This window comes from Magnolia sinica, chromosome 4 (genome assembly GCF_029962835.1).
Source record: "Magnolia sinica isolate HGM2019 chromosome 4, MsV1, whole genome shotgun sequence".
Classification (NCBI taxonomy): Eukaryota; Viridiplantae; Streptophyta; class Magnoliopsida; order Magnoliales; family Magnoliaceae; genus Magnolia; species Magnolia sinica.
In genome coordinates, this window is record NC_080576.1 from 85059848 (window position 1) to 85086766 (window position 26919).

Below are 26919 nucleotides of genomic sequence, written 5' to 3' on the forward strand. Positions count from 1 at the left end.
GAGATTATTTTCATCATTTTTACTTTTTTAGTTAATCTAAAGCCCCTGGACTTTTCACGATTACATTCACATTCACATATTTCATCATACTTTTACTTCTAGTTTATCTAATTTTCACCTCTAAACACTTCCTGTTGACCACTCAAAATCAATCAGGATCATGTTCAACCCAATCAGATTGACCATCGATACCAACAACTAACCTGCCAGCATAGGTATACAAAAAATGTAGAAGAGTGGTGACAAATAAATAAAGAGAAACAATTCTATAAACACCACAATTTCTTAGAAATTTGGAGAACAATTCAAGTAGAAAACTCCCTATTAGAGGTGTATATGTACAAAAATCACAGGTATTCCTCTATCTCAATTGAGAGAGGCAAAGTTCCCAGCAATTCACATAGCTATACCAAAAAAGATTGATAATTCTTACCATATAAATGCAATGTACTCATTTCGTATCCAAAATGGATAGCGAATACGCACACTTTGCAGTCTAAAAGGAAAAAGATATGGATGGGAACCAACTAATCTTACAGGAAGAAAAGCAATGCCATCTAAAATATAGAAGAAACGATGAAATTTTACTGACCAAGATTGCCCAGGAGGCGCTCGACCGCAGCGTGGACATTCCCAGAAGTGGCAGTCAGTGCACGGATATTCTCTTGCGTGTCAAAGAAACCCATCTCTTGAAGCTGTGATAGCTGAGTCGCATAGAGTTCTTCCGGTGGCACTACAAAAACAATAAAAGAAGTCTCTAGTTGGCGTGGCAATGAAAAATATGCAAGCCAGATGCAAAGGTATGGGGATGAAAGACTGTTAACCATTGGGTGCATTAGGCATGCTGAGGCCACCTGTCCCAAGGCCACCAAACATGTTCATCAACAACTCCAATCCCATATTATTGTTGGTTGCACCTGTCATTGGCAAGGCAATAAGATTGTCACTGGCAAGGCAATATGATTAAATCCAAACAATAATTGGACAACAAAGGTAGCTTTGAGTGTGGAGTTTTCCATAAGCCACACACACACCTCTACAAAAGTGCAAACCTGGCACATGTGCAGGGACATTCGAGCTATACATCAGGTAACCAACCTCACAGATGGCATGTCCCAAAAGATTAGGCTGGTCACTCATCAGGCAGGTCAATCATTTTCATCGAGTGCAGATGAAGGCAAAAATTTTTTAGGTTGAATGCACTAATTTGAGTGGACCAGCTTGATTTTTATTTTTATTTTTATTTTCTTCCAGGTCTACACGATGGCGCCCACCTGATGCACATCCCCATGTCATGTAAACCCACAAAATCAGAATATGTTGCCGCATGTAGAAGTGCATGTGGCTTTAGCAAAAGCTCTTGGATGCAAGTGTAGTTAGATACCTCCACCAGCACCAGTCTGAACTTGTTCCCTGCAAGAAAACAGGTCTGTAAAATTATAACCAGGAAAGATGATGTTACTGAAAACACTGGCAAAAAGAATGTTGACTAAATGAAGTGGAGAGTAACAGGCATGGGCTGACTTACTGGGCTGACTGTTGCCGACCATGATGGGATAAAAGTGATTGCTGCAAAGACAAAAGTTGCTGCAGGGAAGAAAAAAGAGACATCATATAGAGAGCAGGAAGTCACAACTCTCACAACACACACCTGCAGCTCTCTCTCTCTCTCTCTCTCTCTCTCTCTCTCTCTCTCTCTCTCTCTCTAAATGACACTACCTGCATCATCTCAGGGGGAGCCATCTGGCGAAGAAATTCTGGGTTTTGCATCATTTCTCTGAGTTGAGAATTGGAATCCAGCATGTTTCGCAGCTGGGGATTGAGACCCAACAGCTAACAAAGCAAGAAACAATGTCAGCAGATGAAACAAATCCGCATCGTAAGAGGCAAATCAGCTCAATACAACATGACTGGGCACTACCTGGTTCATATACTGGGGGTTGGAAAGGAGGCTTTGCATAATCTGTGTGAAGGCAGGATTTTGCATGACCTGACTCGAAAGAGGAGAAGGGGAATCTTGCAAGCCACCGAGCATTCGTTCCAGCTCTTGGAGACCACCAAGCCCACCTAAGCCACCAACTCCAAGTGCCCTCGCATCGGCAGGAGGATTGGACCTCGTGGTAGTGTTTGTCTGTACACCTCCTGCCGTTGGATTCCATTATAAGTGAGAAAATGAGAGCAAAGGGTTCAGAATTTCCGCAACTTAAACAGACAGTCCTTAGAAGACTAGAAATGCTACCAGCATTGCTCCATGGGTTGGGAAGTGGATTAGTATTTGGTGAAGGAGACCCAGATGTTTCTGAACCGGTGGTTGAAGGGTTTGGAGATCGCTCTCTAGCCTGGCCCACACCTTGGTCCCCCAAGAGTGCCGCAAATGGGTTCGCCTCCAAATTGCTAGTAGTGTCTCCCGATATTGTCGTGGCATTTAGAAATGGCTCTTGGACAGTTTCATACATACGGCGAAGCATGTTGAATCCTTCAGGTGAGGACTCTATGTTGCTCATAGCCCTGTCGGTGTTCCGCATCATCTCCCGCATGAGTTCAGGATTCCTTGCCGCTTCAAGCGTCTGTCGGAGAGTGCTGGGATCGTTAAGTACGTGTGCAAGATCAGGATTCCGATCTATGATTTCACGCATCTGAGGATTGCTCATAATCAAGTTGCGCATTATGTCAGGGTTGTTCATAAGGTTCTGGATGACAGGCATGTTCATGATTTCCCTCATGACATTAGGGTTCTGAGTTAGCTGCTGCTGCATCTGTTCAAACTCTGGAAGCCCAGTTTCAAATAGACCAGACACTCCATTCCCTGCAGGACTGTTAAAACTTAGTCCAGGAAATAGAGAGCCTCCAAGACCTGCCCCTCCAAAGGCTACACCTTCATTGGAACCAGTGTCTCTTGAGACACCAGCGTTGCTGTTTGCAACCCCAATGTTCACGGCACTTGCAGTGTTAGTTGATGCCTCTGGTGATGCAGCACCGCGGACCAAATGAACAGTGTGGTCTGCCTCCAACCCTAGCCAAAGTAAAAGAAACTATCACAATGAGGAAGATCAGCTCAGGAAGAAGGGAAGAGGGGCTTAAAGAAAAACAGATTTAAAAAAATACAAATATGGGGAAAGAATTAAAGCACTTTCTTTGACAACAAAACTAACTTTGCTAGTTTTTTGTGCTTGCCAATATCCGCTGTTTTATTCAGGCAGTTATGAATTCTTGGTTTCAAGAACTCCGTGTTTTGCTCAAGGCATTCCAAAACAGTTACATAATAGCTGTTATGTAACAGTAACAGTGATAACCGTTACACGTTATGGGATTGTAATAGCCATTACAGAAAAATTGACCTGTAACAGCCCTACACGCTGAAAAAAATATTTTCAAAAAAAGAAAAAGAAAAAGCGTAACAGCTGTTACGGCCCTTATAATAACGATAAGGGTGGTGTTATCAGAATCGTACAATTCATATCGTTTCATATGGGTGTACAATTCAAATCATACAATCTTAAATAATTGTATGATAATCGTACGGATAGCATTGAATTGTACAATAATCGTATGAATTGTACGATAATCATAGATTGCATAAATGGGCCCAAAAATTACCTAAAAAACAATTATTTTAATTTTTTATTCAACTTTTTCTTCTTTCTTCGTACCTTTTTGCTCATAAAACATAAAAAAAGGCATTCCCCTATTAAATATATCCTCTTTTTTTCTTTTGAGAGAGAAAAGAGGAGATTTGGGGATTTTGATATTCAAAAACTCAAAACAAACAAATCAAGACACTATTCACAATGGAATTGAATGCCATTTTTTAAACATGACTCTACACTCAAAAAAAGGTACAAAAGCACAAAATTATTAAAGGATTCTTGTATGTTTTTTAAGGTAAATTTTTTGAAAGATGACAAAAGAAAACAAAAGAAAAATATGAGCATCCTTTACTATCATGATATGTATACAATATACATTTTCTCAATTGATAATGTGAGTACCCATAGGTGGTGAAATCCCACTACGGTGTGAGTGTGTGGTGGTGTGTTAATATATATATATATATATATATATATATAAAGGTGATGATATTGATATGTATTACTTTTTTGGTACATGTTGATGGGAAATGGATGATTAATGAGTTTTTAATCTTTTCTGACTTACTAATATTTTTTCGTGTGTGTGTGTGTGTGTGTGTGTGTATTTTAATTAGAAAAAAAAAATCTTACGATTTTTGATTTGATACGATTCAACCCCTTCTATGATTTGCAATACGATGACGATTTTGACAACATTGGGTAACGGTAGTGGCCATAATCCATTATGGCCACCGTTACCATTATAGAAGACCTTGGCGTTGATACTAAACCCTTGAGCCACACCAAGACATTTACAAGGAAAGAGAGTATAAGCCACATATGAATTAAGGGGAAGGAAAGAACTACTAACATTAAAGGAAATAAAGGAAAAATCCTCACCAATGATCAACTCAGGAAAAAGGAAGATGACTATTACAAATGCTTCGTATATGTTTTGAGCACAGGGGAATTGGCGAATCATATACTCATTTATTACAAATTCAAGGTATCTATATGGAAAAAGATAATAAGTTTCTTCGGTATGCAATGGGTAATGCTGGAATTGGTCTATGCATTGTTTCAAGCTTGGAGTGGTGTGGTTTTGTATAAAAGAAGGGGCGTGGTATGGAGATTGTCCATATTGGTGTTCGTTTGTTCCTTATGTAAGGAACATAAGGACAGAACAATGGTTTCTCATCAGGTGAAATCATTTATGTTATTTCAGCTCAAGAGTTCCCCCTACACAAGGGTTGTAAGCTGGATGTCATAGATAGGTATCTCAGTCCAGGGACTGTCAAATTGATCTCTTGTTATCTATTCCCCTTGGAGTGCCCTTATATTAGCTGGTTTTGTTTTTTTTTTTTTGAAAAGTATATATTAGCTGGCATTTTGCCTCATTCTTTTCCAATAAAAGTTCATTGCTGTTAACAAATGGACAACTATTAATATTAAAGCATGCATATCATCAAGTATCTGAGCGCTATCAATATTTTCTAAATTAACCTCTTATGTGCTTACATGTATGCCACATGTCCAAGATCCACTCTGTTCAATTGTTGAGCTATACAATAAAGGATTGTACCCCAAAAACTACACCAGGAGGATTTTGCTGATTCAACTTGAATGATCAGGAAAGAAGTCCAACAAGCAGGCAACCTTCAATAGCTGGCACTCGTCTATTTAGTGGCTAAAATCACCAGGCAACTTATAATTTTGGGTATGGCCTACCCGAGGTAGGACCCAATTGATAAACAGAGTAAACCTTATGCATATCAGCCATGCATAGAGTGCTGGAGAACCTAGATAAAAATGTTTACCCTGTATCCTTTCCCAATAATTAAAGAGCGGGAGGTAAGGGGTGCTATTATGAAAGCGAGGTAACTCTTAAGTAGGTGAAGAAGTCAAAGGAGTAACAGCAGAAAACTAGCTTTCCGGGGAACTCAGATGTACAGGAAAAAACTGATGATACATCGCATGCTTAGAATTAGCCAACCGTGACCTGAGCTCAGCTTAATACCAAGCATGCAGGATTTACAATAACAACATTTATCATTCCTACTTAAATCATTATATCAGTCTCGGATATACAATTGTATTATTGTATACTTGGTAGTATGCACCAAGGTTGTCAAAGCCACATGATTTACAATTCAAATCAATTTGTGCACCTATACCATGAAAATCATCACCCCTAAATGGCAAATCCACATGAATAGTACAATTGTCGCATGCTTATAGCATCTAATGTACAATTGGTAAATGCTGTCCAAAATCACTTAAAAATCAAAATTTCTATTTTTATTATTTTTTATCCATTCCGTTTTAAAACATGTAAAAGGCCCTCCCCCATTAAGAAAAATCCTCTTCTTTTTTTTTTTCTTTTGAGAGAGAGAGAGGGAGGACTTTTTTTTTTCTTCCCTGATGAATGGATGATATTTTATTAAAGACAAAAACAACAATAGATACAGCACAAGGGGCAATCCCACAATTATAGGCTACCACAAAAGGCCAAAGACAAGCCAACATTAACGCTAGGGATTTAATATCCAAAAACCCAAAACAAAGAAATCAAGATAGCTTTTTCTTCTGTCAACAGAATTGAGTGCTGCATTTTCCACAGTGACTCTACACTCAAGAAAAGTACAAAAGAACATAAATTACTAAAGAATTCTTGTCTCTTTCCTTGGCTTATTGTTTAAGGTAAATTTTCTCGAAAGACGAACAACAAAGGAAAGAATCATTCAATAATATCACAACATGTATACTATATATAGGTTTTCAATTGATAATATCATTACGTGTATTACTTTTCTTAGTGCATATCAATATTTCACTAGTGTACACTACATACCGTAGCATAACCTTCATGCTAAGTTGCACATAGAAATAGTGCAAATCCACTAGTGTACACCATTTTGGTATTGCACACACTCTACAGCATATGTGGTGTACGCTGCATGGCGCTTCCATTTTATAGCTTAAAAAACTGAAGTTTATAGGGCAACAATTTGCTAAACTCAGATTATCTAAAAATCACACTAATCAAGAAAAAATCTTAACCATATGTAAAACAACGCCAATTGTACAGTTGACGGGCCATAAACATTTTTTAAATGGTGTAAAAATAACACATGAATCTAACCTTTATAAAACATAAGGCTTTTGAAACAAACACTCCAAGCCATAATGCTTCAACCGCGCCATCAACACCTGCCCAAAACTTGATCATTTTGATTCTCTCAACCCACAAAATCATTCAAGATGACATTTTAGCCGCTCAATCTCCCATTCAAGAAGATCGTTTTCCTAATTTTCAGGGCAATTGGAGCCTAAACAGAGGACAAAATCTACTTTCTCCCCTTTTACATTCATACGACTGTTGAGCTGAAAGTTTTCCTTTTTCTTTAATTGAATCTCTTCTAAAGCTCAGGAGAAGTATATCTTGCCCTTAATCCCCCAAAATGCTTTTTGATTGATTTTGGATGAAGATATAGGGTTTTTTAGCTTCTTTTTTTTTTTTTTTTTCCCCTTTTTTGGGAGGCCACTTTCTACGCAACATTGTAGAATAAGCTTGTTCTACAACACTTATTTGAGAGAGGCCCATGCAGTGTGTGCATATCATCCAACCCATTCAGCACGTCAATCCAACCATCATGTGGTCCACCACATGAACTTGGACATTTTCGGGTAGCACGTCAATCCAACCATCATGTGGTCCACCACATGAACTTGGACATTTTCGGGTGGCCATGCATTGTTTTCTATGGTGTGACCCACTTGATGGCTGTATAGGCCTGATTTTTGGGGCATCCATCATCATGGTGGGGCTCACTTGATCCACATGTTAGATGGCATATACATGATGGCCCCCACACTAGTAAGATGCATAACTTTTACATGTTTTAGTCACTTAGTGATATTAGTGATTTTTTCACTAAAACTTCAGAAAACAATTACATATATTTGTTTAGTGATACTTGTGATCTTAAAATTATAAAAAAATAAATAACTAAATAAATAAATAAAAATTGCATATATTTATCACACTTGTTGTTATCCTTTTCTATTTTTATCAGCGTTTCGAATGGCGAATAGCGTGTAGCATAGCGTTTAACACTTTGAAGCATGAGGCATAAGCAAAACGCTACTTCTAGATTTTTAATCAAATTTGTGCTTGTTGCACAAATTCATGAAGTTCTACACCAAATTACATTGATTAATAACGAAATTTAACAAAAATTTCTTGATATTTGGTGCAACCAAATGCAACCTAAACAAATAGAAAATGGCAATGATTTAAGTAGAAAGGTATAAAACGAACAACAAAGCTGATTTAATATAGTTACTTATATTATTTTATTAACAGTGTTGAAAAGATTAACTAATTTTTGTTGAACATAAATAAATAAATAAAATGTAGCAAATCATTGAACACATTAAGTGATTATATTGTTGTAATGAAAAGTAACTTGTAAGCTATGCAGTCTATGTAGCGTGTGGGGTACACAAATTATCATGTAGCATAGGCCACATGTAACTTAAGCTATTTTCATGAGCTACTTAGCACTAAAGCTAAGCTATGATGCATAGCATAAGCAACACACTACATAGTGTACCTATTTAAATCACTGATTTTTACTATTTACCAGATTTTTTTCCTATTATTTTAATTAAATATCTAGAAATACCAAGTAGCCCACACTACACACATTAGATGGATGAACGCTATGTTACACGCTATTCGCTATTTAAAACACTGGTGCACATTAAAGGGAAATGGATGACTGGAAAAAAAAAATTTACTTTTCTCTATTTCATTTATCATTTTTCAAAATTTCCTCTTTTAAGAAAATCAGAAAAATGCTTAACTATTTACAATACATTTGTGATTTGACACAATCCAACCCCTATTACAATTAACAATTCGATAACAATTTTCACAACATTGGAGTTAGACTCTTTATGAATGCACCCTCTATCCGGCAACTCACCAACCTTCATGAGTTCATCTTTAACAACTTAAAACTAATGTTGATAGAAAGCCATAGTTAAAATATATTGTTTGGGCACCTTCTCACCATCCAATTCAAAAACCATGTCTTTCAACTGTTTTGCTTCAATCAACCTTGCTAGCCACTCTACTTTCTAACGGGGAATTGAATAAAAATCTAGACCATCCAAGGAAGATCCTTGCCCTGTTCACATTCAAACAATCATCATCGTGATCATCACCATCAAAGCCCTATCCCAACCAATGTTCAAAGCATCAGTATCAATACAAATATATTGTTTGGGCACCTTCTCACCATCCAATTCAAAAACCACGTCTTTCACCTGTTTTGCTTCAATCAACCTTGCTAGTCACTCTACTTTCTAACGGGGAATTGAATAAAAATCTAGACCATCCAAGGAATATCCTTACCCTGTTCACATTCAAACAATCATCATCGTGATCATCACCATCAAAGCCTTTATCCCAACCAGTGTTCGAAGCATCAGTATCACTACAAGTTTCATTGGTCAGGGATACGGAAACAATATCAATATCGCTGATAATATCGTTGATAACTGAAAATGCTAGGAAACATGGATTAAAGGGTGGATTTTTCAGTGAAACCTCAAGATATGCTCAAATATACATATTTGCATATTTAGGAATTACAAATTTGCAAAAATAACACATACATAATAAGTTTCCATTTGACGGGGGCCTAAAACCATATGTTGTCGTAAGAAACCAGTCCACAACCATCCCATCTATCCATCCAACCATACCATCTATTCATCCAACCTTTCATCCAAAAATCTATTGATATTTCAGAATATCGACAACACACAATATTTTGCCGAGAAATTGTAGATAACTAGAAAGGAAATGAAAGATTGTGATCTCGATATCAGCCATGTTACAATAACGATAATATTGTGATATGATCGATATTACCGTCGACAATTTGAACATCGCATATAACCATGCATCCACTAAAAAAAAAAAAATTTAAATGAAATGGAAAGTATTTTAATAAACATATTTTTGGCGATATTATCAAAATATCACATATACACTAGTGATACAAGTAACACATGGAATTTACACAGTCGAAGATATTGATACATTGGTGATACAAGCGATACCTGATATTTACACGGTCGAAAATATTGATGATATATTGGCGATATCGATACATTAGCAATACATCACCGATACATACTACTGGTGTTATCAGTATCACTACCAATGTTATCGGTGTCGCCGAGCCAGAGATAGGGATAATATCGAGGATACTCGGAACAATGATCCCAACTAATTGGGTTTGGCTACATAATCATGTTTCCTATTCCACTCCATCAAAAACCAAATCCACAATCAAACCATAGGTCATCAAATTTTTCTTACTAACTCCACCCATATCCTTTTGAGCCTTCCCTTGCCCTATATGGCCTACAACTTGAACCAACACACTCCTAAACGGTGTAATTCTTGGTCCCTAATGAACACACCGAAACCATCTACATCTACTTTCCCTCATCTTATTGCCTATTGGGAATAGTCCTAAGTTCCCTCAAATGAGCTATAAAAGCTCAGATGTTGTATTTATCCTTCTTGGATTTGCTATAAAAAAATAAAAATAAATAAAAAATGAAAAAGAAGTTTTTTACCTCCTTGGACTTTTGTCTCAATGGAATTTCCTCTCTTAAGAAGCTCACCATAGTCAGACTTTAGTTTCTCCCTAGCTTCCTCTTAAAGGGAGGAAAGCATCCATCTTTCTTCCTCTTAAGTCGAATGATGGGGACATCAGAGGACCTACTCGGGTGTAGCAGAGACGGAGACGACCACCCACATCAACGCAACTTTCTTGGTGGATGGGAGACAAGTTCCAGATGGAGCCCGCCATGCCATTTTGAAGACCCCACGTGTATTGGACGTGCATCAGGAAGACCCCACCTTGAGATAATGCATATGGGCTGCTTAAGAGATCATTTTAGTCATAGAATTTCTATTTCGTGTCGATCCGACCATTGGATCTTGTCGATCCGACCGTTAGATCTTGTTGATCAGGCCATCGGCCCACCAAATCTTTTAGATCTACGCCCCTTGGACTTTGATCTTGCATTCTTTATGTTTTTTGTTATTTTTATGAGTTTTTTTACAGTTGAGATTGATAATATATGTTTTAGTTTTCTTATTTTAAATGATGGGGCACTTTACTTGAGTGAGTGGCATAGTTGTAATTATGCTGAATTTTAATTCCGAATTTTTTAATTATAAAACACAAAAGGAGTGGAGTTCCAACCCTAGTGGTGTCATTGAGAAGAAAGGAAAAGAGAGAAGCTCTCTTGTGTGAAAGAATTTTCGTCCTTATTTTCTAGGGTTCAAAAAAAAAAAAAAAAACCCTCCCTTCCAATTAAATTGTAGAAGGGTAGAAGCTTATTTGGTGGTGGATTCCAAGGTACATCATCCATCTTCCTTTTCTTCGAAAGGTATTATTCGTCTTACATCCTTCCTCTCTCTTCATCGAAAGGTGGTGTTCTTCTCGTCTTCCTATTTTCCCTTCCATTACAACCTTTTAAACCCTAAATCTTCAATTTCATATTTTTTTCAATTTCTAAAATCCCTAATTCCTATGAACCCTAATTTTTCAAATTTCAAATTTTTCCCTTCCTAATCCTAATCATAAAACCCACTAGTCATTCCCTTGAGTGTGGAATGTACCTATGCTAAATTGGAAGTTCTATCCTTCCATCGAGCCTAGTTTTAATTGATTTATGTTATTTCTTAGCATGCGGGCATGTGATTTAGGTTACATCAAATTTTATCTCCTATTATTTACTCTTAATTATTTAGTGGATTAACATTTTTTATTAATTCAATTACTTTATGGAGTCTTTCATAATCTCCATGTTGCATGCTAGTATTAAATCACGTGTCCTGCATCATCAAAAAGTGCAGTGTCTTTTAGTATTTTACATTTCTCTCAAAATTACCAAAATGAGATGCATTCCACTCCTTGATTTTACTATAATTTATTAGTGGCCCTACCACCCTACCAAAAAGAAAATGGTGGGGCTCCTATTTAAACCACTTGAGTCCAAGAGAATCGGATTAGGACTAAGGGTTGGCATGGGAAAAATGGAAGTTGATGATTTTGGAAAATGCTCATTCAGTCATTCCCATTGTTGCAGAATTACAAGTGAACCTAGCTTGCATTTAACTAACCTTGATTACTTATTCGACCAGGCGAAGCCCATAAACTTAGAAAACATCTTCATACTCGTCAGTATCTAGCTACCCCATAAATTTTTTTAGGAGTGTAGAATTGTGTTAAAATCTCCTCTACATACCAACTGCACTTGCAATTGTTTCAATTCTGTCCATAAATCTGCCCACTTTGAAGAGCAATGGGCCCATAAACATTAGTGATGGTCAGCTAAAATCCAGCCTCGGCGGTGCAGCCTACTATTTTGTTGGGACATCCAAATCAGCTGATCACATTGCTGCTAGAGCTAGAAAAATTGTGGAATGGGCAGTTAATGTAGAAAAATTGAAGGGTTGTAATTTGCTATTTTTAGGTTTTTAGTAGTCTGTGTAGCTCCCTCGGCGGTGCAGCCTACTATTTTGTTTTATCTTTTCCTTTATTAATATAATATGTGACTTTTCAAAAAAAAAAAAAAAAAAGAAGCTAAAATCCAGCCTCCACTTATATAAATTTATCAAAGAGAATATTCCCCTACATATGCTTGCATTCCATTGACATACTTTTGATCTCCCAAAGAGCAATAGATACTCCCAATCTCCAATTAGAAGGTAACACAGAGCTTCCATACTTTCCTCTTACCCCAAATTTCTTAAATATCCAAAAACAATTGCTTCCGTCTCTTGAATGAGGAGAATATAGACCTTCTTGTTGCAAAAGAATTCATTTGCAGTCAACCTCTTCTTTTCTGCACCTAGACCCATCTACTTGATGACTTAACACTTAAGACTTTCATCCCTTTTTCATAATTGACCGAACATGAAAAATTTTGCATCTCTTTTTCCCCTTCTGCTTTTGCTGGCTGGTTCTTGCTTGCCATCTCTATCAACAAAGAACTGCAATAGATGCCTCACATCTTCCATTGATCCTTCATAAGTCATACCCAATTGGAGAGCAGCAGTCGAGTCTCTACCACTGTTTCAAGCAATAATTTTAACCTCATTATTGTTCAATCAACTTGGTGCAAAAAAAAAAAAAAATTGTCATCATCCATCTTCTCACTATTATTAGAATTAGGAGGCCTCTAGTCTGGCTCACTACCATGGCACAGCAAGTCAAAAGATGAAAGGGTATCAGCTAATCAGTTCTTTCCTCAACCATCTCTTACCATGGTATCCCAAATCGGTTACGTATCAGCCGTAACGGTCGATACGTAATGGTAACGGTGGGACCCGTTACGCGATACGGGGTCGAAACGGCCATTACGGAATTCTATGAAAAAAAAAAAAAACTTACCTTTTTTTCCTTTCTTTTCTTCTTCTTCTTTTTCTTCTCGAGCAGCTGCGGCTGCGCCCTGCTACCGCTTCTTCCTGTTCTTCTTCTTCTCTCTCTCTCTCTCTCTCTCTCTCTCTCTCTCTCTCTCTCTCTCTTCTTTCCCCCTTTCCCTCTTTTTTTCTTTTCTCTCTTCTTTCCCTCTTTTTTTCTTTTCGTTTCCCTCTCTCTCCATTTCTTTTTTATAATTTGCAACAACTAGCTGCTGACTGCTGTAGATACGTGTCACGCAAAGACGAGCGCTGACACTCGAGCTTTGAGTTGTACGAACGGTTCAAAGGAGATCAAAGTTATATGGGCTCCACAGTGATGTATTTATTACATCTACACTGTTCATCTATTTTCAAAGATCATTTTAGAGCACCACCCAAAAAATGAATTTTATCCAGAGATCATCTGGACCACACCAAAAATAGCAACAGAGATAATGATTTTCACGGTTAAATAATTCGTAGGGCGCACGGTAACGTTTATTTTCCATCTAATCTGATCATACCCAAGTGGGCCCCACTATGATGTATATATTTTATCCATATCGTCCATCCATTTTGCCACGTCATTTTAGGTCAGGATTCAAAAAATTAGTAATATCCTAATCTTAGGTGGACCACACCATAGGAAATAGTGGTTATAGAATGCTCACCATTAACAATTTCTTAAAGTCCACTGTAATGTTTATTTTCAATCTAACCTGTTAATTGGGTCACATTGACGTGGATGAAGGGAAAACACACATGTCAGCTTGATCTAAAACTTTTCTAGCCCCCAATAAATTTTTAACGGTGAACGTTTAATTATTGTTGTTTTTTATGGTGCAATCCATCTAAGCGTTGGATGTGCCTCATTTTTGGGCTCATGCCCTAAAATTATTTGGCAAAATGGATGGACGGTGTGGATATAACACATTCATCACGGGTGGGGCCCAAAAAACTTTGACACGTGTGCTGCACTTTACATCCGAGTCCCTCCTAATTCAAGCCTTAAAAAATTGTACACGAGACATATATTAACTTAAAATTTGACAATTAAATTATGGACTGCAATTGCTAACTCACAATGCCAAAATCAAATTATTTGAATAGTTTTAATTGTTAATTTGTGAACTTTTATTTTTTTAAATAGGGCCTTTTGATTTATTTATTTATTTTTATGATTAACTATCCAATAAATGTCCACCAATTTATAAGTGGGATAATGACAATAAATGGCACGAATTTGAGGCTGATTTGGAGAATAGATTGGTCCTCCAAGTCAGCCCCAAATTGGCAACGCCATCTACCTGAATTTAATTTCATTTTTTTAAAGAACTATTGGGAGAAATGATATCAAGTTGTTAAGTATATAAATTACATATTTAAAAAATTAAATATATGAATTTTGTAGTTAAATTCAAGTTAACTGGTTAAAAAATTAATCAGACAGTCCGATACAACTTCTCACCAAAAAGTGGACCGTTACACCACCATAAACATGTTCCAATTTATAAATGAATGCATATTTGGAATGCTTAAAATATTCCGGATTTAATCCATATTTTTTCATATTTTTTTGGCAAAAAAAAATGCACCGTTATGGGCCGTTACGCCCTCGTATCGCCGTTATGCCCCCGTATCCGTATCGGTTTCGGAGGGCACCGTTACGCCAACTGATACCGATACGGGACACCTTGTCTCTTACCTATCGATATTGGATATTGCACACAAGACAACTACATAAACAACAACGGCTCCCCCACAAATCCATACACTGATATCCACTAAGCCATTTGTGGTTGCAAAATTATCAACTCACAAAATAAATTGCAATATCCAGAAGGCTGTCTCAGAAGCACATAAGAACTAAAGATGCATCGAGACAGGTGTCAATAGTGTCTTCTCGGGTTCAATTGTGGACATTGCAAAATTCCTATCTAAATCTCTCCTTTATTCTTCGCGATCCGGACTAAAGGGATTCAGTAACGGATCATCTTCAAAATCATTCTCTTGATTACTTGTTGAGGAAGAAACTGTTTAAGGAGCTTCCCTCACGGGCACCAACTGAGTCAGAGCCATCTTTTGGAATACTTTAGTTATCATGTGCTTCTGGGACAGGCTTCTAGATATTGTTATTCATCTTGTGAGTTGATAATTTCACTATCTCAAAAGATGATATCATGGGTGGAACAAAAAATTTAACTTTGAAGGAGGATTTTACTTGGTAGTTTTGGTCCTCGAGCTCACACCTATCCTCTGCCTTCCTCTTCCAGCCATCTACCTTTTCTAGCAACTTTGCTACCTTAACCAGATATCAGTTCACTCATTGTTACTCTCTGCAGTTTTCTGACTTTCTCCCACCTTTACTCTCTTGGGCATAGGGTTGAAACGGCTCCTCCTAGATCGTAACATGGACAAGGGATTGGCCACTTTCAGAGTAATAACATCCACAACCGCCTTTGTTGTTGCAGATACTGATTTAACATGGACTTTATTAATAAAACGTGGACATTACATGCTAATTTAACTTCTCTTTCTTTCTTTTCTTTTCTTTTTTCTTTTTTGTTGAGAAGTAATGGTTATCTATTAAAAAAGTGTCGAGATTGCAGAAAGAATTATACTCCCAAAATAAAAGAAAAATTACAATCCTCCAAAGCCTTTATCCTAGAGGACCATTCAACTACCAAAAACTTATCATTAACTGTGCGATATAATTAATAAAATTTATAAGGCACATATATCCATGCATCCGCAAGCTGGCATACAACTATGCAAACACAAAGCTCAAGAAAGAATTAATTGTGTGAAATTAAATTAATAAAATTTATAAGGCACAGAGCACATCACCCATATTTCACATCTCAAGATATAATAAGTATGATATGTTCATTTTCCTTTCCTACAACATGCATGCCACATACCACCTACTGTGTGATACTTATTTATTGGCATGAATAGAGTATAGATAACACAAAACACACAGATTCCTTTCTTTCGTTATTTTTAGTGAATGACTTGAAGATGCTAGTTTTGCAAAGGGAAAGCATGAAGCCAAGACTTTCAGCATTTTCTCTAACTGTCTAAAGAATTTCAGTGCATTTTCTCTGAATGTCTAAAGAATTTCAGTTCATGTCAGTTTTTTTGCTTTCTCCTTTTTTTTCTTTTTCTCTTCTTTTTCTTTTTTTTTTCTTTTTGAGAGAGAGAGAGAGAGAGAGAGAGAGAGAGAGAGAGAGATTCAGTTCATCTCAGTCTATTTTATGAGAGAGAGAGAGAGAGAGAGAGAGAGAGATTCAGTTCATCTCAGTCTATTTTATAAACTTACACACAATGTTAAAAACCCATAAGGTTCACAATTTGGACCATAGATTTGGATCGTGTTGTATCTGTCAATAAAAAAATTTGAATCATATCCCCAGAATATTGAAATGATTGATACTAAATGTTTTATGGATGAATCGAACATTTCATTATTTCAACTGAATGATTCATGTTTTGACGGTATGATCTTTACAATTCAAACAACAAACAATGCCATTGTTTGAATGGAATTTGGTATTTAAAGATTCAATTTTGATTTTGTTATTTTTCTTTTGTTTCTCTTGATCAAAAGGTCTTTTATTCTATTCTATGCTAAAAGACTTTCAGCTCTAAGATATTAGCCCATGAGTTTGGAGGGTTATTACTTTTATCCAAACCCTAAACCATTAGATAAAGATAATCCCGTACATCTAAAGTCATCCTTTGTTTTTCCTTTTAACTCCTTGTGGAAGTTTAGGGCCTGTTTGGATTTATGGAAATCATAGAAAAGGAAATAGTGTTTCTAGTAAAACCTTAACACTATTCTACGAAACCGTGGGAAAGGAAACATTATTTTCCTTGTTTGTTTTTCAACAAGATTTTCCTAGAAATTTAGGATCTATTTTCAAATTTGTTGTTTGGCTTACAAAAAATTTTCTTGGAAAAAAATTTAGGTAGTCACTAGCATGTGCCAAATTAGCACGTGGCACATGTGGGGATGCTTAAAAATGATAGTGGCACATGTGACATACATGGCATATGCATGCACTTAAAGATGAATTGTGGCACACATGGGACATGTGAGGTGCTTGAAGTTGTACAGTGGCACATGTAGCATAAGACATGCATTGGCACATTTGACACATGGGCACTTGAAGTTAGATGGCATCACTTGTGCACATTGGCCCCATTGTCACATGCGGGATATTTAGAGAGATGAAAGATGGACGATGGCACATGTGTGGCACATTTGGAGAGATTGAAGATGGATGATGGGACATGTGGCACATTGGCGCATGTGGAGCGTTGTGCACATGTGGGGGCACAAGAGAAGAAGAATAGTGGTACCCATGGCAAAATAGCACATGTGGGGCACAAGAGAAGACGGATGGTAACACGTGGAAAATTAGCATAGGTGGGGCTCTTTACACTTGGGGTGCAAGAGAAGATGGATGGTGGTACATGTGGCATAGTGGCACGTGTTGGGCATAACCGACAAAGATGGACAATGTCTCATTTGACACATTGACATATGTGGCACATGGTGATTGAAGATGGATGGCCCTTGAGAAACCCATTTTCCTTCCACCGTGCGAAAATGCCTTTTGTAGGGGTGGAGGTGGAAAAATAAATTTGTTTATTTTCCAACAAAGATAGAAAGTGGGAAATGATGTTTCAAACAAATTCCCACAAAGAAAGGCTTGACAATTTTTCAGTTATGTTTCTATAATGAGGATGGCAATAATAACATGGGTTAGTGACCTTCAAATATGCACATGAAGATTTTTTTTTACCAATCCATCCATTTTCTATTTGAAACCATGGTCACATGACAGTGCTCGTAATAGTTGCTTGATCATCCTTATGCCTAGATAAATGCATATGTAGAAACAGAGAGAGAAGCGCGCGGGGAGGGGGAGAGATTGAAGAATCAGCGTACCATAGCTTTCTAGGGTTTGATCATCCTTTAGAATCCGGCCCTTGTAGATGAGCCGTTGCTGCTGTGCCGGAACGTCGCAGCTCCCGGCGAGGACGGATTTGAAATCCCCGACGGTGGCGTCGAGGCCCGTCTGCACTGAGAACTTGGATCCGTTGGAGCACCGGATGTGGACGGTGACGATGCTGCCGCTGCCGCTTCCGCTGCCCAAATCGATCGCATCGCCATCAGCGCCCATCCCTTCTCTCTCACACACACAGCGAAAACGGAGAAGAGATCGGAAACCTAACCCTGCATAGAAACGATCTTGAGGTCGGGGATGTACAGGAGAAAAAAGAGAGAGGGAAACATCGTAGCTTATGAGAGAGAAGAAAGGACTCTGATTGGGTAGCATAGAATGCAGCACCCACCTCGGTACTGTGCATACGTGAAAAGCTCTGTGGGCCCCGCTCATGTATGTGCTTTATCCATTCCGTCCATTCATTTCTCCATGTCATTTTAGCGCAGAATCCCGAAAATGAGTCAGATAAAAATCGCATGTGGGCCACACCATAGGAAGGAGTGGAGATAATAACGGCCACCATTGAAACCTTCCAATGCCCACCGTGATGTTTATGGGAAAACTAAAATATCGGCTTGATCCATCGTGTTCCAAAAAGTTATCAATGGTGTGCGTTCAATCTCCAGTGGTAAACTTGAGCTTTGGATCTACTTCGGGTTTGGTTTCATGCACTAAAATAATATGGGAAAATGGATGGACGGCGTGGATTAAACGCGTATGTTTTATGGTTTGCCACGAAGTTTTTCTCAGCGCAGAACGACCCGGTTGCGTCCTTCTCTGGTTATGCAATCCTAGTCCGGGACGAATTCTGGGAATGAATGAATATAAAATGTAAAATGTTTTACGAGAGTGGGAGGCCATTTGCCCTCGTGGCCTGTAAGGTGACGGGAACGGATTGGCTACTCCCCCGGTCACCAGCTCCGTGGCTGGTGGTCGGTGCTCTGTGGGCTCCACCATGATGTATGTGTTTCATCCATTCTGTTCATCCATTTTTACAGATCATTTTATTGCTCGATCCCAAAAATAAGAGGGCTAAATCTCAGGTGGACCACACCACATGAAAACAATAGTAATGGGATATCAACTATTAAAATCCTCCTATTGCCCACTATACTGCTTATTTGACATCCAATCTGTTAATTAGGTTATCAGATTGATTCAAAACTTTTATGGCCCTCAAAATGTTTTTAATGGTCGACCCTCATTCAGCATTGTTTCCTATAATGTGGTCCACTTGAGATTTGGATATACCTCGTTTTTTGGACTTATATTGTAAAATGATCGGTAAAAACAGATGGATGGCATGGATGAAACACATACATCATGGTGGAGCCCACATAGCACCGACTGTCAGTCATTGGCTCGTGGGGGGGGGGAGGTGACCTGGCTGTGGCGAGAGCCGTACCAACAATAAATAAGGAACTCTAGTTCTAATATATTTTCCATCTTTTAAATGATAAAAATGTCCCTCTCAAATAATTGAATGGTATACTCAGATTCGAAAAAGTGAAAAGACCTCTTAAAAAGGAATATGAGTCTCATTTAAAATTTAAATTAAGCTCTCCTTAATTAATTTTATCTATTCATTTTAATCTTAACTAGACAATCGTAAATAGAAAGGAGAATCTCTTCAATTCTACCTTTGAAGCTTTTGTGGCTCACAATTATATATAGCGAAAGAGTTATAATCGTTTAAAAGTTTATCAAATTACTTTTTCACTCAAATGATGTCTAAATTAGATGATTCTAAAGCCATTTAAAATTCCATCAAATTATCTTTTCAATGAGCACAAAATCACCCAAAGCAGATACGTAACGAGAGAGTTATAGTCGTTTTTGTTAAACCAGTACTCTCTATGAATATCAGTAATCCCATAGTGAATGATGAACTTTAATCCCACTTTTAAACAATCAAATGGTATCAAAATGGGATGATTCTAAATCCATTTGAAATTTCATCAAATTACTTTTCTAAAGAGCACAAGATCACTCAATTTAGACAGTAACGAGGTGGTTATGGCTGTTTTCGTTGGACCAATACCTTACAGTGAATAATGAACTTTGGGCCCACTTTTGAGCAATCAAATTACGTCTAAATGAGATGATTCCAAACTATTTGAAAGTTAATCAAATTAAATTTCTAACGATCACAAGATCACCCAAATTAAATATATAACAAGGGAGTTATGTTTGTTTTGGTCGGATCAGTACCCCATAGTGAATAATTACAATTCACGGTAGAAATATTAGCGATCCATAGTTGAAATATCCGCAATCCACAATGTATATTAATGATTCACGGTGAATATTGGTGATCCACACTAATATCGGTGATCCACGGTGAATATCAACAATATACATTGAATATCGATGATACATGGTGAAAATATTGGCGACCTACAATTAATATTGGCAATCCACAGTAAATATCGATAATTCACCATACAACATACCTACATCTCAGTATTCTTCCATTACAAAATTCATTCATAACAATAGTTATCTATTACAACATTCATCCATTCCAACGTTCATCACATGAATCTGTTACAACATTCTTTCATTATAAAATTAATGTACTACAATATTCTTATATTACAAAATTCATCCATTAGAACAACCTTCCATTAAAAGAAAAAAAAAAAAAAACATCCATTAAAGTAGTCTTCCACACCATATTCCCTTTCACAAACTCTTACCTTTCATACTAAATTAAAAAGAATCTAAAAACAATTAGAAAGGAAACCAGGGAAGGAAGAAGGAAGAGAGTTAAAAAACAACATCCTCCCCTCTTGTGCAAAAAATCAAGGAAGAAGGAAACTATTAAATGGCCCTCATGTGAAAGAGCCCCACATTTTGAATCTATTCACATCTTATATGGGGTCCACCGGGTTGTCTTAAAAAAAAACCCATCCCATCCACATGTATGGAGTTTTAATTTCATGTCGTCGACTCAAGTTTGAGGACAAAACTCATCAAAATAGACCAAATAAGATAAAATAGTTTAAAATTAATGTACAACGTTAGTATAGTTGTGGGGCTAAAGAGAGCTTCAAACATAGAATTGGAAAGACCCTTCCATCAGTTTACGGTTGTCTAATTAAAATGAATGGATCAGATCGGCTAAAGGGTGGGCTAAATTTCAATTTTGGGTAGGGCCAACGTTCCTTTTTAAAAGGACATTTCACTTTATTTAACGAGAGTCTACCGTACGAGGTGCACATGTGGCAAAGGAACATTTACGTCCTCCAAAAAATGAAAAAGTGGATTCATGGCTACGATTTGTTATTTTTAGTCCTTGCGATAGGGGTGCACACGGGTCGGTTCGGTCCAATTCTAGGGTGAAACTGGAACTGAACTGTTCGTAACGGTTCTAGGAGAATCAGAACAGGAACCAGACTGTTAGCACCCCAGAACCGAACCGGAACCGGACCATTAAAACCGGTTTGGTTCCACAATTCTAGGCTTTTTATAATCCAGCCCAATTGCAAGAGAGAGAGAACCAGGGAGCGAGAGAGAGAGAGAGAGGATCGTCGGGCGGTGGCCAGTGGGCAAAGGGTGGGCTGAAGGTGGCTATCTGGTGGGTGGGTGAGAGAGAGAGAGAGAGAGAGAGAGAGAGAGAGAGAGAGAGAGAGAGAAATGGATGGGGATTGGGGGCAGCCGCAGTAGGGGCGACGTGAAGAGTGAAGTGAAGGGAATGAACGTAGGGTTATATATATATATATATATATATATATATATATATATATATATATATATATATATATATATATATATGGTTCGGTTCCAGGTTTGGATCCATGGTTCGATTTTACGAATCGATTTATGATTTGGTTCGGTTCTACATAGCCCCAAACCGATAACCAAATCGAACTAATCAGTTCTTTCATTTTTAGAAATGGAACCAGCGCACTCTAGAACCGAACCAAACCATACGATTTGGTTGGTTTCAGTCCTGTTCCACAGTTTTATCGATTCGATATGCATCCCTGCCATGCGAGCTCCTACCACAACCACATCACCTTATGGGGCCATCAGGACAAATAATGAGAGAGAGAGAGAGAGAGTTTGACAGTCTAGTAAAGTATTGTGACTCATACTCTTACACTAAAAATTCTAGACTCGGCACACATGCAACAAAAATTAAATTGTCCAATTTCCTCATGGTGTTTCTTAATTAAATGGGTCATAAACTAATAAATTTTCTTAAGGAGATGATTATTCGATCTAATGGTTGGTTAAAATGGAATTTAGTTAAGAGTATGTAAATGAAATAAATGTTTACTTAATAGAGGTTAAGATTACTTAATTAATGTTATTTTAGGATTAAGACTCCTTCACTTAACACAATTTTTACTAAGAGATTTGCTTGAATACATCCCACCCCATTACATCAAGACTCTAACAATGGATAGTGGGCCTATTTCTATTGGTGCTCGGTTTGTTTCCTGTCACATGTAATGTGCGCAAGTGTGCTACAATCGATAAAGTGGCTCGATCCAAACTAATCAACTTTGACCCCAAGCACTGAAATATTAGATACATCCAATATTAACATATATGACCAGATTCTAAGATGATTGATCACTTACTCAGCCACTTTCAAAAGTTTATAATGATCAGGTGATAATTGCAGGGTGGGGTTTTTCCTCCAAAGATGGGTTGCTTTATGACTTCCACAAGAAATGACTTTAAGAATACCAATGCAATCAAACAAAAGGAAAAACTCACAATTGGTCTTTAAGAGTGACTACAAGAATGCGTCTCTTGAAAGAACAGTGTGATATTGAATAAAGAACAAATCTATTGTATGAGCATAGATTGGATTTACAACTAAAGATTATAGCTAAGAATTACCACTATTTATGGGATCCCAGTCTTGTTGCAACATCGCTCGTGTGCATATGTGTCCCAACTCGCACCGTTGATAAACCATACACTGCACCCTAGTGCACCTAGAAAACTCACCAAAGTGATTTATTCTAGAAGACCTTGAGACCTCTATCGTGTGGACCGCATCATCGTTGCGGTCGCAATGGTGAAAACTGCACATCAATCTGACGCTCCGTTAGTGGGATATGACCCATCGAATGTAGGGCCCAAATTATGTATCCAGTAATATAAGTAACCTTTATTATGTTAGGCCCATTGGACTTGAGCCTATGTGGGCCTAAAGCCCACTTTTAGAATATGTAAATTACCAACAAATAGGATAATTGCTATATAACAAAATAAGAACCTAGTACATATAAGACAAGCACTATAAGACAAAATTAGATTCTATCCCAAAACTCATCATTAGCTCTCTCCCCATGCCTTAGAAACTAATATGGCTCATGTCCACCTCATCCTATACATGCATCCAATATATGTCTTGAGTTGTGTCACATCACTTCAAACAACCAATTGCAACACTCCACTTCATCATCCACCATGCATCACCTACAACCCATAACCCTTATCCATTCATTAACCAATGCATGTCTAGATTTCTTCCACCTTGGTTAATGCATGCTTAGCACCATCCACTTCATCCATCCATTACTCGTACCATATATCACATTTCACCTCACTTTTAACACCAATGAGATCCCATGAACTTGCCACATCATTTTGCCACCTCAACCCCCAATTCCCTATATAAGAGTAGGAGCTCTTTTGCACTTATTCTTTTCCTATACTTAGAAAAATTCTAAGATTTTAAGAGAGAGTGAGAGAGAGTGGGGCCAAGGTGTGGCCCACCATTGATCAAGAGGGAGTGGACCACACATCATCATCCACCCATCCATCCCTTGAAGTGAGTTTACACCGCTCCTTCCATCTTCCTCATCCTCCTCTTTCTTCCTCTTTTTATTTTCTTGATATATGTGAGCTCTACTAGTGTGGAGTTCTTATATTCATGTATTTATATCTATGGTAGTCAGCAAAGTGGCCCATGTCAGTATGGTCCACCATGATGAACATCATATCTACACCCTTCATTTGTAATCTTGTTTTTGTTTATGGACAACAAGTTTTAAAAATCATATAAAATCAACCATGATAAGATCGAAGTTGAAACTTAGGGATATTATGAATAAAATATGAACTAACTCTGGACCAAATTTCATAGCCATCTAACAGTCCACTCATCTGTAACATCAAGTTTACTTGGCTGTTGTCCTACAACACATGCAGGATTCCGATTTACCTAAATGGACCCATTTTTAACTCTTTTAATGAATGTATTAAAATTATATGTTCTATTGGATTTGTAGAAAATCGAACCAGCTTTCCAACAGTATATAATAAGCCTCAATCGGAGTTCGGATGGCTGAGGTCTTGGCCTTATACGAAAGATGTGTTTGAGAACTTATTATGACTATTCTTGTTTGGGTCATATCCGTGATTCCAACGGTCAGATATATTTGATATTTGCTCTTAACTTACTTGAGATAGTTAATAATCATATGTATGGTCCATATTATCATATTCTTTCATGATAAAATTTAAGAAATTCTGGACCGATGGATACTTCCGTAAGGACAAATATTGAATTTTTATGTGTGGTCCAGATGGATCCAAGGCTCTGTATGGTTGAAAACCTATAAACGACCTGAATGACTTGTTCCCAAACCATCCATTGGATCAGATCTTCCAACAGAGAATCTAATCATAAAGATTTTATCAATATATATTTCATGTGTTACTTGATGAATATGTTGGATCTATGTTATACATAACAATTATCCTCTCATTGACCCACTTGGGTGTGGGATCACTTGTAATTTATACATTTTATTAGTTCATCTAATCGGGGAACCCATTTATATTTTTGTGTCTCTTATCTATGGTTTGTGAATATGTAGGTTCAACTTGCCATTGGATCTATTTCATTCTCTTTATACTTTTTGTTTGCTGAAAATTTTTCAAGTACTTAATTGTATTGAATGTAGGCCTCTTTGACACCTTGTAGTGGGCTCCACACTCTGTAGTTAAGGGTCCCACTTTGGGGGATGTTTAATCCTTATATAAGTGAGATGGAATGTCCCACTTTTTTATCAGGAATGATCCCTAAGTGTTTGGAAATTGGGCCCTAAATTGTGACAGACCTCATTACTGAAAACTGTCTGATTATTTGTGTTTTGTACCAACTTTGGGCCTCTATAGTAGACCACACGCTGGAGGTTGGAGTAGGCCACCACTTAGAACCTCTAACCTATACAAATGAATAGATAAATAATATTTTAATTAGGCCAAATCAGACCCCGCATGATCAGGAAGTGGATCCTAAAATGTTGTTAGACATGGTTGTGTAGAAAATCAAAGTACCTATATTTGGCCCTATACCAAATATTATGTGTGCACAACCAGTTGGTCCCAACTTATAATTTTTGAAGTGCATATATAGTACAACGAAAGGCACCTGACGGCACACTAAAATGTGGTCCCTTGTGATCATGAGATATACTTAAAATTGGGCCAAAACTAATTCTACACTATATTTCTTGCACAGTTTCTTCAAGTACCCATGTTTGGGCCATCACCGTAAATTGTACTCACCCAACCAATGAGGCCCGCCTTATAATTTGTAAAGCCCATACATAGAGCTACCAGGTGGTTATTCTCTTTCATCATATGTAGGCCTCACGTGATCATGAATTTGCCTCTAAAATTGCCCAGAACCAACATTGCACAAAAATCTGTTTGATGTAAAATTTATGTGGGGCCACGTCAATGGAGTCCACCACCTTTCCAAAGCATTTCATGCAGTATCTAAACTCTGAAAAATAACTTTCAGGTGTTGTTGGGCTCAAAACCTTAAGTGGGCCATCTAGTATGAGCTATCTTGTATGTGCCTTACCTTTCATGTGATGAGGCCCAATGTGATGTATGTGAGGCCCTTGTGTGAAGCCCATTGTGATGTGTATAAGGCCTATGTGGTGAGGTCCATTACGATGTATATAAATCCCCTGTGATGAGACCCATTGTAATGTATATGAGGCTTATGGGATGAGGCCCATTGTGATGTATATAAGGCCTATGTGATGAGGCCCATTATGATGTATGTAAGGCTTATGTGATGAGGCCCATTGTGATGTATATAAGGCCATTGTGATGAGGCCCATTGTGATGTATATGAGGCCTATGGGATGAGGCTCATTGTGATGTGATGAGGCCCATGTGATGAGACCCATTGTGATGTATATGAGGCCCATGTGATGAAGCCCATTGTGATATATAAGACTCTTGTGCAAGACCCAATTATGATGTTGATCCTACCATGATGTATATGATAATGTTTATGATGCCCATTCATTTTTTTAGCTAGTTTAAGGGCCATGGGCCCCATTGTAAGATAATCTTTATAACGGGCTGCATTCTACGAGACAATGGTGGTTAAATGTCCACATTGTAAACTCCCTAGGGCCCATTGCTAAGCCCATTCCTGAAAAGGCCGAGCTATATGTCCTAGAGGGGGGCGAGTGAATAGGACTATGCCAAAATAAAAATTAAATGCAGAATTGAAAGAAAGATAACACAATCAAATAATAAAAATGTACAAGTAAATAACAACCTCAAATGTACTAGTCTTGAGAGGTTGATACAAACTTAGTTTTAAGGACAACCTAACACCAAAAACCAAAGGCTTATGACAGGATAACGTTACTAGAATGTTTGTAAGTATCAAAAATCCAAACCAATAAAGAGGCAAAGGAAATAGCAAAGGAAATAAACTAAGCTATTACAACATTCTCACAAGTACATAAAATAAATTGCACCATTCACCACAAATGCTTAAAATAAATTATAACATTCACACACATAAGCACATTCAATCATCCACTATAACTCC

At 37.5% G+C, this 26919-nt stretch overlaps 1 protein-coding gene across 5 annotated transcripts; it reads right to left on the reverse strand.

Annotated features, from left to right (window-relative positions):
- Nucleotides 1–247: 247 nt before the first annotated feature.
- Nucleotides 248–18400, reverse strand: LOC131243302 (ubiquitin domain-containing protein DSK2b-like). Of its 5 annotated transcripts, none has more exons than XM_058242536.1 (8): nt 18026–18400; nt 2240–3013; nt 1922–2142; nt 1720–1833; nt 1529–1587; nt 1385–1413; nt 855–917; nt 248–733 (listed from the first exon to the last, which is right to left on the reverse strand). In XM_058242536.1, exons 1-8 carry the CDS (start codon nt 18258–18260, stop codon nt 585–587), a joined length of 1644 nt encoding a protein of 547 aa, XP_058098519.1. In that variant the 5' UTR covers nt 18261–18400; the 3' UTR covers nt 248–584. The 5 variants fall into 5 exon arrangements, with proteins under 5 accessions (XP_058098519.1, XP_058098518.1, XP_058098517.1 ...); XM_058242535.1 differs by having other exon boundaries at nt 825–917; nt 1529–1569; nt 18026–18398; XM_058242534.1 differs by having other exon boundaries at nt 825–917; nt 18026–18398.
- Nucleotides 18401–26919: the final 8519 nt, after the last annotated feature.